Source organism: Lithobates pipiens, unplaced genomic scaffold (genome assembly GCF_037356315.1).
Source record: "Lithobates pipiens isolate NorthernLeopardFrog02 unplaced genomic scaffold, aLitPip1_a1.2 Scaffold_25, whole genome shotgun sequence".
Lineage (NCBI taxonomy): Eukaryota > Metazoa > Chordata > Amphibia > Anura > Ranidae > Lithobates > Lithobates pipiens.
Window position 1 is genome coordinate 173,230,714 of NW_027507787.1, and position 17,603 is coordinate 173,248,316.

General features: G+C 42.8%; 1 protein-coding gene across 2 annotated transcripts in view; it reads left to right on the forward strand.

The window, feature by feature from the left end:
• The window catches only part of LOC143930670 (alpha-2-macroglobulin-like), a 106,143-nt gene that overhangs the window by 23,926 nt on the left and 64,614 nt on the right, over positions 1 to 17,603 (forward strand). For both annotated transcript variants that reach the window (XM_077455181.1, XM_077455180.1), the window contains 5 exons: positions 1,405 to 1,489; positions 11,978 to 12,101; positions 13,628 to 13,742; positions 13,821 to 13,930; positions 14,598 to 14,759. In XM_077455181.1, the coding sequence (XP_077311307.1) occupies positions 1,405 to 1,489; positions 11,978 to 12,101; positions 13,628 to 13,742; positions 13,821 to 13,930; positions 14,598 to 14,759 (596 nt within the window). The remainder of the gene's footprint in view (positions 1 to 1,404; positions 1,490 to 11,977; positions 12,102 to 13,627; positions 13,743 to 13,820; positions 13,931 to 14,597; positions 14,760 to 17,603) is intronic.

Genomic DNA, 17,603 nt, shown 5'->3' on the forward strand with positions numbered 1-17,603 from the left:
ATAATTGGAGATTACACATCTGGCTCAGCCAGCACTTACCGACACACCTTAGGAATTTTAATATTTTAGTTTAGCAGTAACAATCAGAGAATATATGATTAGTATGGCAAAGAGCACAAAGCAACAAAACAATAAATTTTGTATGGAGGGAATAATGGCTAAGCGCCTGCAATGCTCTTTTCTAGCAAACTGCAACTGCTTAGTACCAAAAAGGAAAAGGGCTAATTATAATGACTAAACAGTCCTGCCCTCTCTAGCAAGTGGTAGAGGCATGTTTACCAGCAGCGGTGGAGTCCTTTATGAAATAACACAGTCTCAATTGGGGAACAGTGGCGGCTGGTGCTCCATTTTTTTTGGGGGGGTGGGAGAATCTATGTATTCAGTGCCCCTTATTAGCTGGCCATCGCAGATAGGAAAGAAAGTGAACTTTATGAAGTTTGAGCTCTTACTAGTCCCCCGCTAACTCCCAGAACCTCTATGCATTCACAGAAACTCAGTTTTGTATAAATTTAGCCATCAGTAAGGGAGGGGAGGCTCTACCAGGCAGTCCAGTCACACAAGGTGCTCACCGATTGCTTCACACCATCCCAAAGCTCCAAATAGCGGCTCATCTCTTGGCTTCCATAAAGTGTACTTGGGTGACAGTCACTCGCAACAGGGTCCTGGGCATACCCGGTTACTGTCTCCATCAGCAGAATTCCAAATACACTTGCGGCGGGCAATCTCCAGTGGTGGGGTATCTTGCAGATAGGCAGCTCAGTCCTCTCACACTCCTACCTGCACCTGCTCACCACCATGTGTGTCCTCTCTTTTTAGATAGCAGCAGACTCTGCCAAAAAGCCTGTCCACTGTGGTCTCCTAAAAGATGGCAGTTGCATTTTTGTATTAGTGAACGCTTAACTAATGGTCTTCTGCATTTGTACACAAACAACTGTTAAACTTAACTCTGATAATTTTACATACCAATAATATAGCAACAACATGGGGAAAGGCAAAAGGTTTGCAGCAACTATAGTCCTGGCTACACATGCATTCACCATCAGTATGCTCCTAAATTTGTCCATCTAGCCAGATGGCAGAGAACATGTAACTAAGGATGCAGAACGTCAAAAGTCAATTTCTTCTATAGTCAGTCATCAGATGGGCAATATTACAACGATTTTAGGGAGAGAAGAGTGTTGACCAGTACACATAGAGGAAACCTTCAACTGAAAAAAGTAAGGCAGGAGATACAATATACTATATGTAGGGAAGATCATTCGAATCGTAAGATTATGCTTTTTGCCTGAACCTCAGCTTCAATAAATGCCATTGCTGCAGTGCTAGTCAAGAAATGTACATGGGTATCTGAACATTGAGTGATTTATGTGCACAAAACTGACTTGTTGTTTGCCATCTTTTCAGTGCTACCCAAGTATGAGGTGCAGGTGAAAATGCCCTCGGTGATCACTATCCTCGATGAAGAAGTCAAAGTTACTGTATGTGGAAAGTGAGTGTCGAATACTGAGACTGTCAGTGAAACTAGTACTATAGTCATACTGATCATAGTTTCTTTCTATGTTATCAGAGTTAAGCGACACTAAACTTTGGTTTAAAAATATAAATCCTATTCAAGTATGTATTCTTAACTCGGAAACGTGTGTTCCATTGCTCTTCAAATTCCTTTTTTTTCATGCTCCTAAGATCCAAAATTCCTGTTGTGGGTAGCTAAGTTGGTTCTCCATGGTCCCACTATATGTAGACATGTAGTCATCCTCTCTTGCTTGCTGCCAAGATTGGCTAAGGACTATGGACTATGGATAGAGTAGTGCACATGACCGCAACTATCGTGTACCTCTATTTGCAAACAAAGGGCAGAGAGAGGGCAAAGGAGAATTTCCGGAGCCCACTGACGACATTAAAAGGAGGCAGAAAAACACAGTAAAAAATCAATTATTGTAGAGCTAAAAGCGAAACCTTTTTCTATTTTGGATAGAGTAAGTGAGGGTTATAACCCCAGTCAGGGTTCTTTTTTCCCATCTGCATCCCCATTAGGGAGATTTTCCTTCACATCCTGTCCTATAACCAGAACAGGAAAAGAGAGGGAATCCCAAATTGTGACCAAGACTAGTGTCCCCATTGGAAGATTTTCCCTATACTTCTGTTCTGGTGAGAAGCCAAAATTCGTTTTTTTTTTTTACTTTTACTCTTAGTGATAGTGGTAGTATATAATACAAATAGAGATGACAAATCTCCCCAACAGGGACACAGATAGCAAAACAAACAGGTGATATAATCTCTTTCCACTCTGTCCAAAATTAAAAAATTAAAGTTTTGTTTTATACTTTTAACCACTTCAGCCCCGGAATGATTTACCTCCTCAATGGCCAGGCCATTTTTTGAAAAACGGCATTGCGTTACTTTAACTGACAATTGCGCAGTTGTGAAACACTCTGCCCAAACAAAATTGGTGTCCTTTTGCCCACAAATAAAGCTTTCTTTTGGTGGTATTCGTTCACCTTCACAGGTTTTTGTTTTTTGCTCTATTAACAAAAAAAGAGCGACAATTTTGAAAAAAAAAAACAATATTGAATTTTTGCTTCAAAACATATCCAACAAAAATATGTGAAAAAATCTTATTTCTTCATTAATTTAGGCCAATTTGTATTCCGCTATTTATTTTTGGTAAAAAAAAATCCCAATTTGCGTATATTGATTGGTTTGCACAAAAGTTATAGTGTCTACAAACTACGGGATAGATTTAGGGGCTTTTTTTTGTTTTACTAGCAATGTGGGGGATGCTGACACTAGACAGAGAGTGAGATCTGTGTTCCTGATTACTAGGAATCACAGATCTCTCTCCTTGTCCGTGACATAACAACAGTATGCCTTGTTTACATAGGCAGACTGCCATTCTGTCATTCCCGAGAACAATCGCGGGTGGGCGGCGGTGTCCAATCACAGTGGGAACGGGTCGCAGGCTGTGCACACACCAGACCAGAGAGAGCGGACGACGTACAGGTACGTTGTTTCGCGCAGCTGGACCACCCTGCCACAGTATGTATACCTTTTTTATATAATACTTAATATATGTCTGATGCAGCATCTGTCCCCACACCGGCTCTAAGACTGAGAAGTGAGTGATTAAAGACCGCTGATCACTTGGCTTTCACAGCTCTGTGAGCAGATATCTGGTGATTGTCAGTTAATGGCTCTCTGCTCTGACCCCCCCCCCCCCCCCCAACACTCACTGGAGTGCTGGGCTGCTGTGGAGCTGGCTCAGGCTCTCAGTGGCTTGAAGAAAGGATGCGCTGTGTGCCGGTTCAAGCATCTGGGTGGATCCTGACCATATGGTCGCAATCTTCTTTTTTTTAATTTATTTTTTTAACATATAGTTTATTTATAGTTCCAAAAACAAACATGCATTAACAGGTTACATAAGAAACCGTGCAGACAAATATCCAAGTTTCAATACATACTTATCGTAGTCATTTTCCTAGTAGTTCGTATATATTCTCCGGTCATTACATTACAGATAGCAGATGTTTCCCGATACCTCCTACATTAGTACAAGATTCATATATGATACGGGGAAGGGATCCCACCATCCTCCACCCCCCAGACCTAATCAATGGTCAAGTGCTTCGCCTCCACCTACGCCGCCCAAATCTTCCCAAATTTCTTGGGGCAGTTCCTACCCAGATATGTCAATTTGTATAGCGGCAGAGCCGGGTTTACCAAGGACTGCCGCAGTTGTTTAGTGGGTAGGAGGGGTTGGTTCCATTGCAGTAAAATTGCTTTCCTCGCGTAGAGTGTGGTGTAGAAAATAAACAGTTTGTTCCCCCAGGAGATTTCCAGAAAATCGCAAATACCCAGCAGGAGAGGTATTGGGCTGAGTGGGACCATCAGTTCCCCCACAGTATTAATATGAGCCAGGACGTCTTTCCAGAATTCCACCACCCCTGGGCAAGACCACACCATATGGAAAAAGTCAGCACCATCTATTTTGCATCTAGGACAGGTAGCCAGTCGGTCAGGGTAAATCCTTGCCAGGCGTGCCAGTGAAAAGTATGCCCGGTGGAGAAACTTTAATTGTATATACCTGTCCCTTGCCAATATTGCCAGAGGCAGGTATTGCTGTATACCCTCCTCCCAGTCCTGCTCAGTAAGTTCTGGAATGTCGCTGTGCCAAAGCTCAAACAAATGGGAGACCCTAGTCATGTTATGTGTAGCTAGCAATGTGGACAGTGTGCGCTCCCCCCCTTAGAACATAGCATGTTCTCCACTGCTGACACCCCCAGATTCACCCGGGATGGGAATTGAGACTGGAAGGCGTGCCGCAGCTGCAGAAATCTGAAAAAAATGTGGTTCGGCAGGTCCCGATCACGTTTTAGAGCGTCGAAGGAGAGTAATTGCCCTTGAGACACTATGTTCCCTAGTGTGATGACTCCATGCCTGGCCCAGACAATTGGATCAGGGATGGAGTGAAAATGGGGCAAGCGGGGGTTTCCCCAAAGGGGGGTCGTCGGGCCCCACACTCCTGGGCCCACCAACTGTCTGTTGACTACTTCCCATACCTTGAGGGTCGTGCGCATCGGAAGGGTTATCCCGGGGTTAGATCGGGGCACCCCTATTAAGTTCCTTAATGCTGCATAAGAGCCCAACAATGCCGCCTCCAACGAGGATGCAGGGTTGGCTGTGCACTCAGAGGGCCACCACTTGATAGTCCCGCCGCCCAGTAATACTTCAAGAAACAGGGTAATGCCAAACCCCCCCCCCCTACAAGGGGTAGTTGAAGGGTTGTTCTAGCTATTCTAGGGGCTTTTCCATTCCAAACAAAGGACGTGATAATGCCGTCTAGTTGCCTAACCACTTAAGGACCGCCGCATGTAAATGTACGTCGGCACAATGGCACCGACAGGCACAAGCACGTACATGTACATGCTTACCTTCCAGTGGGTGGGGGGTCCGATCGGACCCCCTCCTGCTGGCTGCGGTGGTCTGTTTCGCTTCAGGAGCGATCCGGGATGAGGGAATGGCCGTTGGATTCTGGCCATCCCCTCTCGATCGCTCCTGGCGAATGAGAAGCTTCCCCTGCCTGTGTTTACACTACACAGGCAGGGGAAGCTTCTCATTCGGGGAGGAAGTGATGTCACTCTCAAGTGCACCAACACTACACTGACACGTATGTACACATAGGCACACAAATTTTTAATCTCCTGATTGCCCCTAGAGTTAACCCTTTCACCCCCTTTTGCCAGTGTCACTAAGCAATCGTTTTTCTGATCGCTGCATTAGTGTCACTGGTGCCGCTAGGTAGCTAGTTATTTTTTAGGTTCACCGCCAGGTTTTTATAGCATTAGGTACTCCCATATACTACCCAATAAAGGTTTTAACCCCCTGATTGCCCTTAGAGTTAACCCTTTCACCGGCGATCACCGTATAAGTGTCACTGGTGACGCTAGTTAGCCAGTTAGTTATTTAGGTTCCCCGTCAGGTTTTTATATAGCGCCAGGGACCCCATATACTACCTAATAAAGATTTTAACCCCCTGATTGCCCCTAGTTAACCCTTTCACCAGTGATCACCGTATAAGTGTTACGGGTGACTCTGGTTAGTTAGTTTGCTGTTTATAGCATTAGGGCACCCACCATTTATTACTTAATAAAGGTTTAACTCCCTGATCACCCGGCGGGTGATATCAATTAGGTTTTAGGGTCAGGGTCTGCGTCGCCCCAGGCAGTGCTAGGTTAGTGCCAGTACCGCTAACACCCACGCGCAAAGCATACACCTCCCGTAGGGGTATAGTATCTGAACAGATCAATATCTGATCTGATCAGATCTATTCTAGCGTCCCCAGCAGTTTAGGGTTCCAAAAAAACGCATTGTTAGCAGGATCAGCCCAGATACCTGCTAGCACCTGCGTTTTGCCCCTCCACCCAGCCCACCCAAGTGCAGTATCGATAGATCACTGTCGCTTACAAAACACTAAACACATAACTGCAGCGTTCGCAGAGTCAGGCCTGATCCCTGCGATCGCTAACAGTTTTTTTTGGTAGCATTTTATATTTAAATCCTGAAGGCGGTGCTTGGTTTTCGGGGTCCCGTACGCGACTAGGCTCCCCAAAAGTCCCCCACATGTGGTATCCCCGTACTCAGGAGAAGTAGCAGAATTTATTTTGAGGTGTAATTTCACTTATGCCCATAATATGTGTGAGCAATATATAATTTGACAACTTTGTGCAAAAAAAAAAAAAAGTTTGTAATATTCCCGCAACTTCTGGCAAAATATAAACTATTTCATGGACTCAACATGCCTTTCAGTAAATAGCTTGGGGTGTCTACTTTCCAAAATGGGGTCATTTGGGGGGGGGGGTTTTGTGCTATTTTGGCATTTTATGGCCTTCGAAACTGATAGGTAGTGAGGAGTGAAATCAAAAATTTGCACCCTTAGAAATCCTGAAGGCAGTGATTGGATTTCTGGGTCCCGTACGTGGCTAGGCTCCCAAAAAATCCCACATATGTGGTATCCCCGTACTCAGGAGAAGCAGCAGAATATATTTTGGGGTGCAATTCCACATATAACTATGGCATGTGTGAGCAATATATCATTTAGTGCCAACTTTTTGTAAACTTTTTTTTTTTTTGTGTCATTATTCAATCACTTAGGACAAAATATATATATATATTCAATGGGCTCAACATGCCCCTCAGCAATTTCCTTAGGGTGTCTACTTTCCAAAATTGGGTCATTTGGGGGGGGGGGGGGGGTTGTACTGCCCTGCCATTTTAGCACCTCAAGAAATGAGATAGGCAGTCATAAATTAAAAGCTGTGTAAATTCCAGAAAATGTACTCTAGTTGTAGACGCTATAACTTTTGCGCAAATCAATAAATTTACGCTTATTGACATTTTTTTTACTAAAGACATGTGGCTGAATACATTTTGGCCTAAATTTATGACTAAAATTTAGTTTATTCGATTTTTCTTATAATAAAAATATCTTTTTTTTTTCAAAATTTTCAGTCTTTTTCCTTTTATATCGTAAAAAATAAAAATCGCAGAGGCAATCAAATACCATCTAAAGAAAGCTCTATTTGTGGGAAGAAAAGGACGCAAATCTCGTTTGGGTACAACATTGCATGACCGCGCAATTACCAGTTAAAGCAGTGCAGTGCGAAATTGTAAAAAGACCTCTGGTCCTTAGGCTGACAATTGGTCCGGGGCTTAAGTGGTTAAAGAATCTGTTTGGGATATGCACCGGGGTCTGGCGGAAAAGGTAGGTAAACTTGGGGAGAACTGACATCTTGATTAGATTGACCTGTCCCATAGGCGATAGGGGCAAGGATCTCCACGTAGTACACTTCTGGGCTAGCTGGGTGACCACTGGACTCAGGTTAAGATTAATAAACTGTTTCAAATCTCGATGTATTTACACTCCCAGATACCTAAATTGAGAAACCCTATGCAGCTGCCCATCCGCCTGGGGGGTGCCAGCACCAGAGTGTAGTGGGAATAAAGTCGACTTTGCCCAATTTATTCGTATGCCTGAGCACTGTCCAAATTTGTTGATAATCGACAGTGCTGCTTTTAGAGAGGTTCCGTCATCTCTGAGATACAACAAGGTATCATTAGCGTATAGCGAAACCTTTTCCTGCAGTGGGCCCCTGACAATGCCCCGAACCTCAGGAGAGGAACGGAGGAGACCCGCCATAGGTTCAATTGCCAGTGCAAAGAGCCCCGGGGAGAGGGGGCATCCCTGCCTGGTTCCCCTGTGGAGGGGAAAAAGCGGGGAGAGGACTGTACCCGTGCGCAGTCTAGCTGTGGGAGCCTTATACACTGCCCTGACCCAGGAGGCAAAGACCAGACCAAATCCAAATTTACAGAGGGCCTCCCAGAGATAGTCCCATTCCACGGAGTCGAAGGCCTTCTCCGCGTCTAGGGAGGCCACTACCTCCTCCTCACCTTCTTCATCCCCAGAGGCCAATACAGTGTACAACTTATGGATATTAATATCTGTCCCCTTACCTGGCATAAAGCCCGAGTGGTCCTCATGGATTAGGGTGAGTATGACATCATTCAGTCGCGTGGCAAGAATTTTGGTCAGCACTTTTGCGTCCGAGTTGAGCAGGGAAATAGGTCGGTAGGAAGAGCATAGCTGAGGGTCTTTCCCAGGTTTGGGTATCACCACTATAATGGCCTGTGCCATAGATGGAGGGAGATTCTCCTCCTGCAGGGTTTTTGTAAACATGTCATGCATTCTAATAGTCACCTCTTCCATATAATGTTTGTAGAATTCCGGGGGGATCCCATCCACCCCAGGGGTTTATTCTCATCTGCATGGACCCCAGTGCCAGTCGGACCTCCTCTAGTGTGATCGGGGAGTCTAAACTGTCCCTGGCATTGGGGGTGAGGGCAGGGAGTGTCACCCCCCTCCAAGAAAGCACACAGCTCCTCAAGGGAGTACCTTGCCCTAGAGGAGTAAAGGGTGGAGTAAAACTCTGCAAAACAAGCGTTAATGTCGAGAGGATCCGTCACCAGTGTCCCAGCACTGTTCTGGATACGGGGTATAGTGGAGAATGGGGCCTGCTCCCTAGAGATCCAGGCCAACAGCCTCCCTGTCTTATCTCCCTGCTTGAATAATGGTCGCAATCTTTCCCCAGCCTGGTATAGCTCTTTGACATCAGCCGACAGAGTGCTTCAGCCTACTGTCTGCTGAAAATGGGTCACTGGAGTGCAAAACGAACTGCACTCTTGTGAGCCACAGGAGGCGTATAGCCAAACAAGCTTTAGCTGTACTTATCCTTTAATCTTTCCTTTCAGTTATTCATGTTAACATTATGCTCATTCCTCTCTGGTCCCAGTAGCTGGAGTAATACTCATTGGGGCCTGCACAAGTAATGCAACATAATGGGGTTATATTAGGGGTCACATATGGGTGTATGATATGCTACTGAACGCAGTCCTCTATAAAAAGCTTTTAGTCATTAGTTAAAAATACCACCCACTTCGTTGACTGTGACACCTGGACTGTACCCAATAAATGACAGTTTTGAGGAAAAGAAATAACTAATATATGTGCCAGCAGTAACCTTTTTATAAACAGAATAAAAAAAATCCTTGGCAGTAGAGCTAATTCCCGCATAGTGAGGGGACAAGAGTTTTACTGCAGAAAAAAAAATGTCCCATCCACACTGCAACACAACTCGGAGACATGCTGCATTTTATCGCAGTGCACTGTATAGAACTGCATGGTACTGTACAGCAGCGCACTGCATCATGCTTATGTACAGTGATATGAATGAAGTATAGTTTTGTACACTTCAAATAAAGTTTGTACAAAAAAAAGGAGCTGTGTGATATGCTCTATCACGCACCGCACTTCTCCCTACAGCAATCGGAATGGACAGCGTACAAAGAAAACAGTTGTGGTATACCTCTCTGGCAGCTATCTGTTCTAGCGAAATTTGCCCTCAAACCACAGCTCAATATGTAGTAATTCAATATACTTTTATATAAAGAGGTGTTTTGGCAACTCAACTTATACATGTCTCTCAGGCATTTCCAACTTGGAAACGACATTAAAGAACTTGCTGGTGGAATTATAGCTCCCATTTGGACTGGAAACCTTATTACAACTTTAGCTAGTCAGACGAACAAAAAAAGTTTGCTGCTTAGTCTGCGGCTCTCAGCCATCTCCAGGAATGGGGGCCTATTTTTAAATACCGGAGAAAAACAATTATCCATCAAATTGAATTTCCCAATCAGGTTTCAAATGTTGTCTTTGGGAACATTAAACAAGCAATGGTAGCAAAATGAGAAGCTCTTCACTTTTTGTGGACAATATTTCTCTCTTTTCCTGGTTTCGGTACCAATCATAAGGATATATGAAGAAAGACAATTAGACATATTAGTTTGACTTTAACTAAATTCTAAATAGAAAGGGAATTGACTAAGCTTTAGGAATGAACATTGCTTTAATTTAACATTTAAAGGATAAGTTCACCTTTAGTAACATGTTATACCCATATTTAGGGTGTATCATGTGACATGTTACTAAAGCACCTGCCTGCACCTCAACCCAATCCCCTCATCGTGACAGTGGGCGGCGGATCCTCTTCCAGCACTGATTGTCACAATTCAACATCAGCACGACCATGCATGGCTCCGCCCACACAGCTGCGTCATTCCTTCACAGAGTTCTGTGAATGAATGAACTACAAGTACCATTGCAGAGGCATTGGTCACCATTACCAGTACCATTGGTCACTGCAGCAGGCCGCTTGTAGTTCTCAATGAACTGCAAGGGTGCTGGTGTGCTCTTATAGTTCATTGATCTTTCTGAACTATAGTAACTCTAGTAAGGGCAGACAATGGTACAAACAGTCTGCAGGGGCCTGACAGTCCACCCCTGATCTGCTGATCGTGGGTGCAAGGCTTTACAGATTTTTTTTTTTAATTCAACTTTATTTTCACTTTTTCTAATAAACACCAAAGTATTAGCCATACAAAAAACAGTAAAAAACAGTTCAGAGATACATATTATTCCCTCGCCTCCTTCGCTGGCTATCAGGCAGGACCGAAGGAGCTCAGAGCCACTCGCCCGCATCAGCTGTCCCTCGGGACCCTGCTTCTCCAACTGGATCTTGCCGACTGCAATGCGCTAATGCGCAAATCTCGGACCTCTTCACAGGATGCTCTGGTCTGGTTCCAGGGGGGAGGAGCTAAGCACACCTGCTCACATTGGCGTCAAGCCACGCCCCCCTCAGCTTTACAGAATCTTAAGGAATATAAAATATCAAATGCACATTTTCCCACCTGCAAAACAATGTGCATTTAATATTTTTTTTAAAGTGAACTTTAAAAAAAAAAATTGTGAAGGAAAGCCAAGCAAGGCTATTTGGCTCTGTGCTGCAACTTGAACTACTATATGTCATAGCACTGGCCCATATAGAAGCTGAAAGTTGTGCAATAGGTGTTGCTCACACACAGACAAGCACAAAGCTGACCAGCACTCTGCATGTCCAAAGGTGACAACCCTGTTTTTGCAGAGTCAGTCTTACCACCCCAGTAGAGTAAGTCCCTTACCGGCAAGATCAACAGGTCAAATTAGAAGAAACAAAGCCTATAGAAGGAAAGCAAGACCCTTAACTTGCCCAACAGTCATCAATTGAGGGTAAGCTACCAGTTTTCATTTGTCGGGGAGGAAGGAGTTACATACACTTTAAAGTAGTTGTAAACTCTCCCCCACAACTTTGTCCCATGTAAATCAGCATAAAAACCCTAATGAACACTGCTTGTAGATATCGCCTTACTTGCTTAGTATTGTTGTAATCCTCTTTGTTCTTTAGAATGACGTCACGGAGCATGCCCAGATCTCCCCTGATTTACGGCACACTCTCTATGTGCTTATCTATCTGTTATCAGGACTTCCTACTGCACACCACTGAAATACCAGGAGGCTGCATAATCAGTCTGAGCTTCCTCCTAAGCCCCATGTGGCCATGTGACATCACATGCAGTGTAAACCTGGCCATTACTGCAGTCTTATCAGCTGAAGCTGATAAGACTGACACAGGCAAACATTAGGCAATCGGCACAAGTAAATACTATGAAATAAAACAAGTCAGCTATGAACAGGGAAGCAGGGTTGCCATAGAAACGTTGGATTGAGAAGGAGGCTTGGTTAACAGTACAGGAAGTGTTCAATGTAAGAGCGGAAATACACTCTACTGTGCACTCAGAACAATACTTAAGATGGCGCTGCCTAACCCCTGGAAACAAGTTTTTTAAAGTTTCTTTAAACAGTAAGTAATATGCGATTTGGGCTGGATTACAGTGGCTATAGTCTGATAATTACTTATTATAATGGACTAAATGAAAAGAAGCATCAGAGTGGGAGAGTTTACTTCCTCTTTAAAGAAAATAGTGAGTACATATTGTTAAAATGAAAGCAAGTAAATATAATATAATTAGACTATAACACACCTTCTTTTAGATACACCTATGGTAGACCTGTGAAAGGAAGGATTGATGTCAGCATCTGCAGAAAGTTTTCCTACTCTTATAACTCCTGTCCTGATGAGTCAGAAGATAAAGTGTGTGAAAAACTGTCACATGAAGTGAGTACATTACATTAAAATCATTAGTTTAGAATTAATCCTAATAAAATTTTAAGCTCATGTTTTATAATTTTTTTTTTTTACTATTTCGATTTACTATTTTTTTTTTTTACATTTTACAAAGGATGTAATATAGGGTGTGCCCATGGCATACTAATTATGGAGTGTTTTGAAAAAAGGGAATTCACAGTGGAACCTGCTTGCCTTCAGGCTCCATCTCTCTAATTGAAACTTTGGATGGAGCCATCACACACAGCAGGAGGGAGAAGGAGGAGTCTCTGCTTTGACTCAAATTCAGCTTGAGTTACTGAGTTTTGTAACTTGCAGAATTTTTTTTCAGCAAAACATATAAAGATGTAGGAGATGTGGAAGGTGCCTGACACTCATATGCATTATTCATATTTACTGATTAAAAAAAGAAAATACTTTTAAATGTAATTTTTGTAATCATGACCAAAATAGATAAAAAAAATGTAAAATTACTGTACGTTACCTTTAAGACTAGAATGACCCAGATGTATTAAACAGTATTACATTTTTTTTTATCTGGGCTGACTACTTAGCAACTGCATCATTATCTGATTTTACATATTATAAGACGCACATTTAGAAATATCTTCTCTAAGATACGTGTGCAGAAAGGATGCTGGATCAATTAGAATTTAAAGAAGCCTGCTAAATTAAGTTTATTCTTTTTGCAAAATATAAGAACGTGTACGCATCGCTTTGTGGTACAAGAGATGAATAAGGCAATGCTTATCACAGGAGACAGCACTGACTATTTTAAAATATGTTATTCAATTCTAAGAAGACTTGACAAAGCTACAGATGAAAATAAACACTACCTCTCTGCTCAGCCTATGGAGATATCTTTTGATAGGATTGTTCACCAATACCATGTTCATCATGTACAGACCAGCTAATATGACCATGGCCAGATTATGAGCATCATGGGCCTGGTGCTGAGGATTTTGGAGGGCCATTTTTATGGTTAATAAATAAAATTAAACACAAACAATTTTTTTATTATAACAAATTAAGTATTTTAACCAAACTGCTCATTCACACTGTATGTACAGTAGAACCCGTGTGAATGAGCCCACATTTTTACATTTTTCAATTATTTGTTGCTATCTTTTATTGTTTACATTTTTATTTTAGTTTTTTTATTTTAGTTTTTTACAATTTAACTTTTTTTTTCCACAATGCTTTGGAAGGGTGTCAGTAGGGCCGTGGATGGAGTCAGTAGAGTAGTGGATGGTGTCAGCAGTTTTTTAAATATTTTTATTAAATTTTTTACAATTTATTTATTTATTTTCAAAATGCATTTGGGGATAGGTTTGGCAGTGGGTGGCATCAGTAGGACAATGGCAGTGCCCAAATGGTCAGTCCAACCTTGCTGGGCCTATATTAAAGTAGGGGCCTGGAGCTGCAGCTCCAATAGCCCCCCTACGTTGATCTGGTCCTGGATATGACATAATCTGAAGGAAATATTAGAATATCTCATGGATGCTTTTCTTTTTCAGACTGATAACAAAGGCTGCTTTTCTGAAGTGGTGAAGACAAAACTTTTCCAGTTAAGACGTACTAATTATGAGTGGAAACTCACTGCTACCGCCAAGATAACTGAAGATGGAACAGGTAAGAGGAGGCAACAAAGAAAAACAATAGATAGGAAAAAAAGGCCAACTGACATGCTATCAATGTTATCTCTTTCAGGTGTGGAAATGAGCGGCGAGGCCTCCTCCGAGATAAAAAAGATAATCACAAAAGTGTCGTTCCGACAGTTGGACTCCCGCTTTAAGAGAGGCCTTCCCTTGTATGGACAGGTGAGCTAAGATGATGAAACAAAATCTCAAACTGCTCAAACAGAAAGTTTAGCAGGGAGATACTGTAAGCATTCAGTAGAAGTATAAAAGGAACAACTCCTAGGATTTGTTCCGGATGGTCAAGGGAAAAAAGTAACGAGAGTAATATGAGGGTTGATTTTGCTCCCCTGCGAAAACACTAGTTGTCTGGCTATTTTCTTACTTCAGTGTATTAAGTCGCAGCTTGGAACAGAAAACTAGTGATCTTTATATTTGTTGTATAGACCACAACCTGTGTCAATGGCCTAGGATCAATGAACAAAAATGAATTGTGCTTTCAGGTGCATTTCAGATCAGTTTGAGAAACTTCGGAGATCATTCAGTTCATTGACAGGGACATTTGTGCATCGGTTAACCTACTTATGAGCTGAATTTGACCTCTTTAAGATGCATCAACCTTCTTTGAGCTGCTTTTGTATTCCCATTGACTTGTAAAAAAAGAAAAGCAATTTCAGTTGAAATTAAGAGCCTATCTATACAGGTCTTTTGGAAGGTGCAGCACTAAACTGCCCCATGATGCCTTCATAATGTCATGAAGTTTTCCTTTGATTTCGTTTGGTTGTCTAGCACTTCTTGCCTGCCACTTCCATAGCAGCTGGATAAAAATATATCTCTTGCCTTTTCACAGGTCTTCCTGGAAGATTCTGCAGGAAAGCCCATTTCCAATGAGACTGTGACACTATATGTAGGTTCTGATGGAACAAACTACACCTACACTACAGGGCCCGATGGAACCGCAGATTTCTCCATTGATACCACGCCATTCTACCAGAATTCCATAACGCTAAAGGTAAGAACAAGTTGTGAAGAAACCTAGAAGTATATGCTCTGCAAATCACAGGTTGGACTTGATGGACTTGTGTCTTTTTTCAACCTCACCTACTATGTAACTAAGAAATTAAAACAAAATCCCTATAAAACAAATTGGTTGTGACAAGCTGATAAATTAGGATTATTTTTCTGACAGTGTCAATATGGTGCTAGAAGTGAATTTGGAATGTTTAGAGATCCTCATTTTCATTGATTTGTGAAGTGGATGCTTCTCTAGGCAGAGAAGACAAGGAAGCCATGAGGGTGCCAGCATTATTCTACCTCGCTTGAGGTGATTGTAGCCCTATTAGTGCACTTCTGACAGAAACAATGGAGTACTGACCGTGATAAAAAAAAAAAGTATCACGAACAGTACTCAATTGTTTCTGGCTGTATTCTAGTAAATGTAGCGATACCCCCGCAGGAGCGGCTGGTTAGGCTGGGTCCTCTGCTCTTTGCCTCAGCATTTTTAAGAACTTCAGCCCCTCTGACACACTAGGTTGAGTGTACAAAACATGCAATGTCACAGAAAATCACTGAAAGTAAAACCGCGTACACACGGGCGGATTGTATGGCCTACTTAGTCCGTCATACAATCCGACGGACAGTCCGTCCTACTTTCGAATGAACGGACTTGACCACACACGGATGCACAAACAGTCCGTCGAAAGCTTGCGCGATGACGTGTACAGCACGTACGACGGGACTAGAAATAGGAAGTCCAATACACAGCAATGCAACCTTTCGCCGTGTAAATCCTTTCTGAGCATGCGCCATTCTTAGTCCGTCGAACTAGCCTACTGACGAGCGGATTGTCCGCTGAAACCAAAGTATGACGGACAGTATTTCGAAAAATCCGAAATACTTAGTACGCCAGACTGCACGCTGAAAAAGTTCGCTGAAGCCCACACACGAGCGGACTGCCTGCTGAAATGTGTTTAGACGGACTAAGTAGGCCATACAGTCCGCCCGTGTGTACGCGGCTTAATACTTAGTACCCAGTAGTAGTACTATATTTAAAAAAAACAGGCATGAATCTAGTTAGTTGAGCAAACTTAAAATATGGTTGGTAACAAAAAATATATGGTGATTAGCAGTAAGGACTAGCAATAAGATGACACTTGGCACTCAGATTAGCATAACCATTAGCAAGGTTACCTAATGTACAGCTGTGAAAAGTAATAAAGCTTGATTTACCAAACACAGAAATAACCTGTCAAAGTGCATTTATAGCTACTATGCTAGGACTAGACTGACTGGATGTGCACTGTCCATATAAATGAAGGAACAAAGGCGATTTGCATGATGGTTATATGGGAGGAGCAGACCTTTATGCTGTTCTTCTGCTGACTATCGTTGGGGCCCTTTAGGAAGCGTTTGTGCACTTAATGACAGTCTCAATAAATAAGCATGCAGTATATAGTAGGTACAGTTAGAATTGCAACAAAGGTGTGATATAGGTATGGCGCAGGTGCAGTATACTCAGTGGCCCACCTCCAGTAACTTAGTCTCTGCTAACAGTGTGAACAATGGGCAGTGTCCTCTCACCAGTCTCTGTGGTGAAGCTGTGATCTCTCTCTGTAGCAATGGGGGGCCTCACTCTCTCCAGAGAATACCCCCAGAGTTTCAGCAGTGGGAAGTAAAGGGTGAGAGGGTTGCTCTAGTCTCCCTATGGCAACACAGATGTGATTCCTGCAGTCTGTGCTGAGCTGCCTCAGGTGTCTCTGCTGGTCCGGCCTCTCAGTAGTCTGGTCAGTATGCAGCAAATGTGCTTGCATCAATTCCCTCAGCAACATGAGGAAAAAGTTCTTAGAGCAGTCTGTAAAAAACTATGCCACCACTCCTCCTCTGCCTGGGTGTTCTATGGGAATTGCAGTGTCAATGTCAATGAGTCACATTCTATGGCTGCCGTCCAAGACTTCATATCCCATGATTCTCAGCATTCTGCATAAGAGTCAATAGCTAAATTCATCCCTCTGCTGACTGGAGCGGATAGTGCAAAACAGCATTCCGCATAACAGCAGAAAGTGAAGGTAAACTGATTGTAAAGAGGGAAATGTCTCCTTCTCCATGTTTCTGTAGTCCAGCACCTGGCTATATAAGGTTAATGTGCACCTGTGTCCACACTATTAATCTTAAAGCGGAACTTCAGTAATTTTTTCATCTTTCCATGTATTAAATCTTCTGCCCCTGATGTATTAACTTTGGAAAGTAAAAAAAAATTTTCTGCCAGGATATACCTTATACAGCCCACTTCCGGTTTCTTGTCTGGAAAAAAGCCCAGGCTCTTGACATCATGCACAGCTCTCTCTCTCTCCCGTGAGAGTTTGCCAGGAAGGGAGGGGGCAAGTCATAAGAGGGCCAATGAGAGCTGCAGAGCTGGAGGTGTGTGTGTAAATCCAGGAAGTGAACAGGCAGCAGATTCAGCTGGCTCACAGTTAAGATTATTGTAGCCAGATTCTTTTTCTGCTGCATATTTGGCAAGTATAGAATCACAGTATAGTGGAACCTCGGATTGCGAGTAACGCAGTTAACAAGCGTTTTGCAATATGAGCAATTCTTTTTTTTCAATCCTGCCTGACCTATGCAAATGTGGACAAAAATTTGGTTATCAACTTTTTAGTCCTCTAAATGCGTGGTCCAAAGAGAGATGGCAGTGAAGATTTTAATGTTTTGGTATAGGACCCCGGAGTGTATCCATCACATTAATTCTACCTTCTCTCTTAAGTGTTGGAGATGTAGAAAGGAGACAGGTTTGCACTTTCAAATTTTCTGGACCTGTCCACTTATTCTGGTTAGAGGTTATGCATGTGCTCCAGAATGT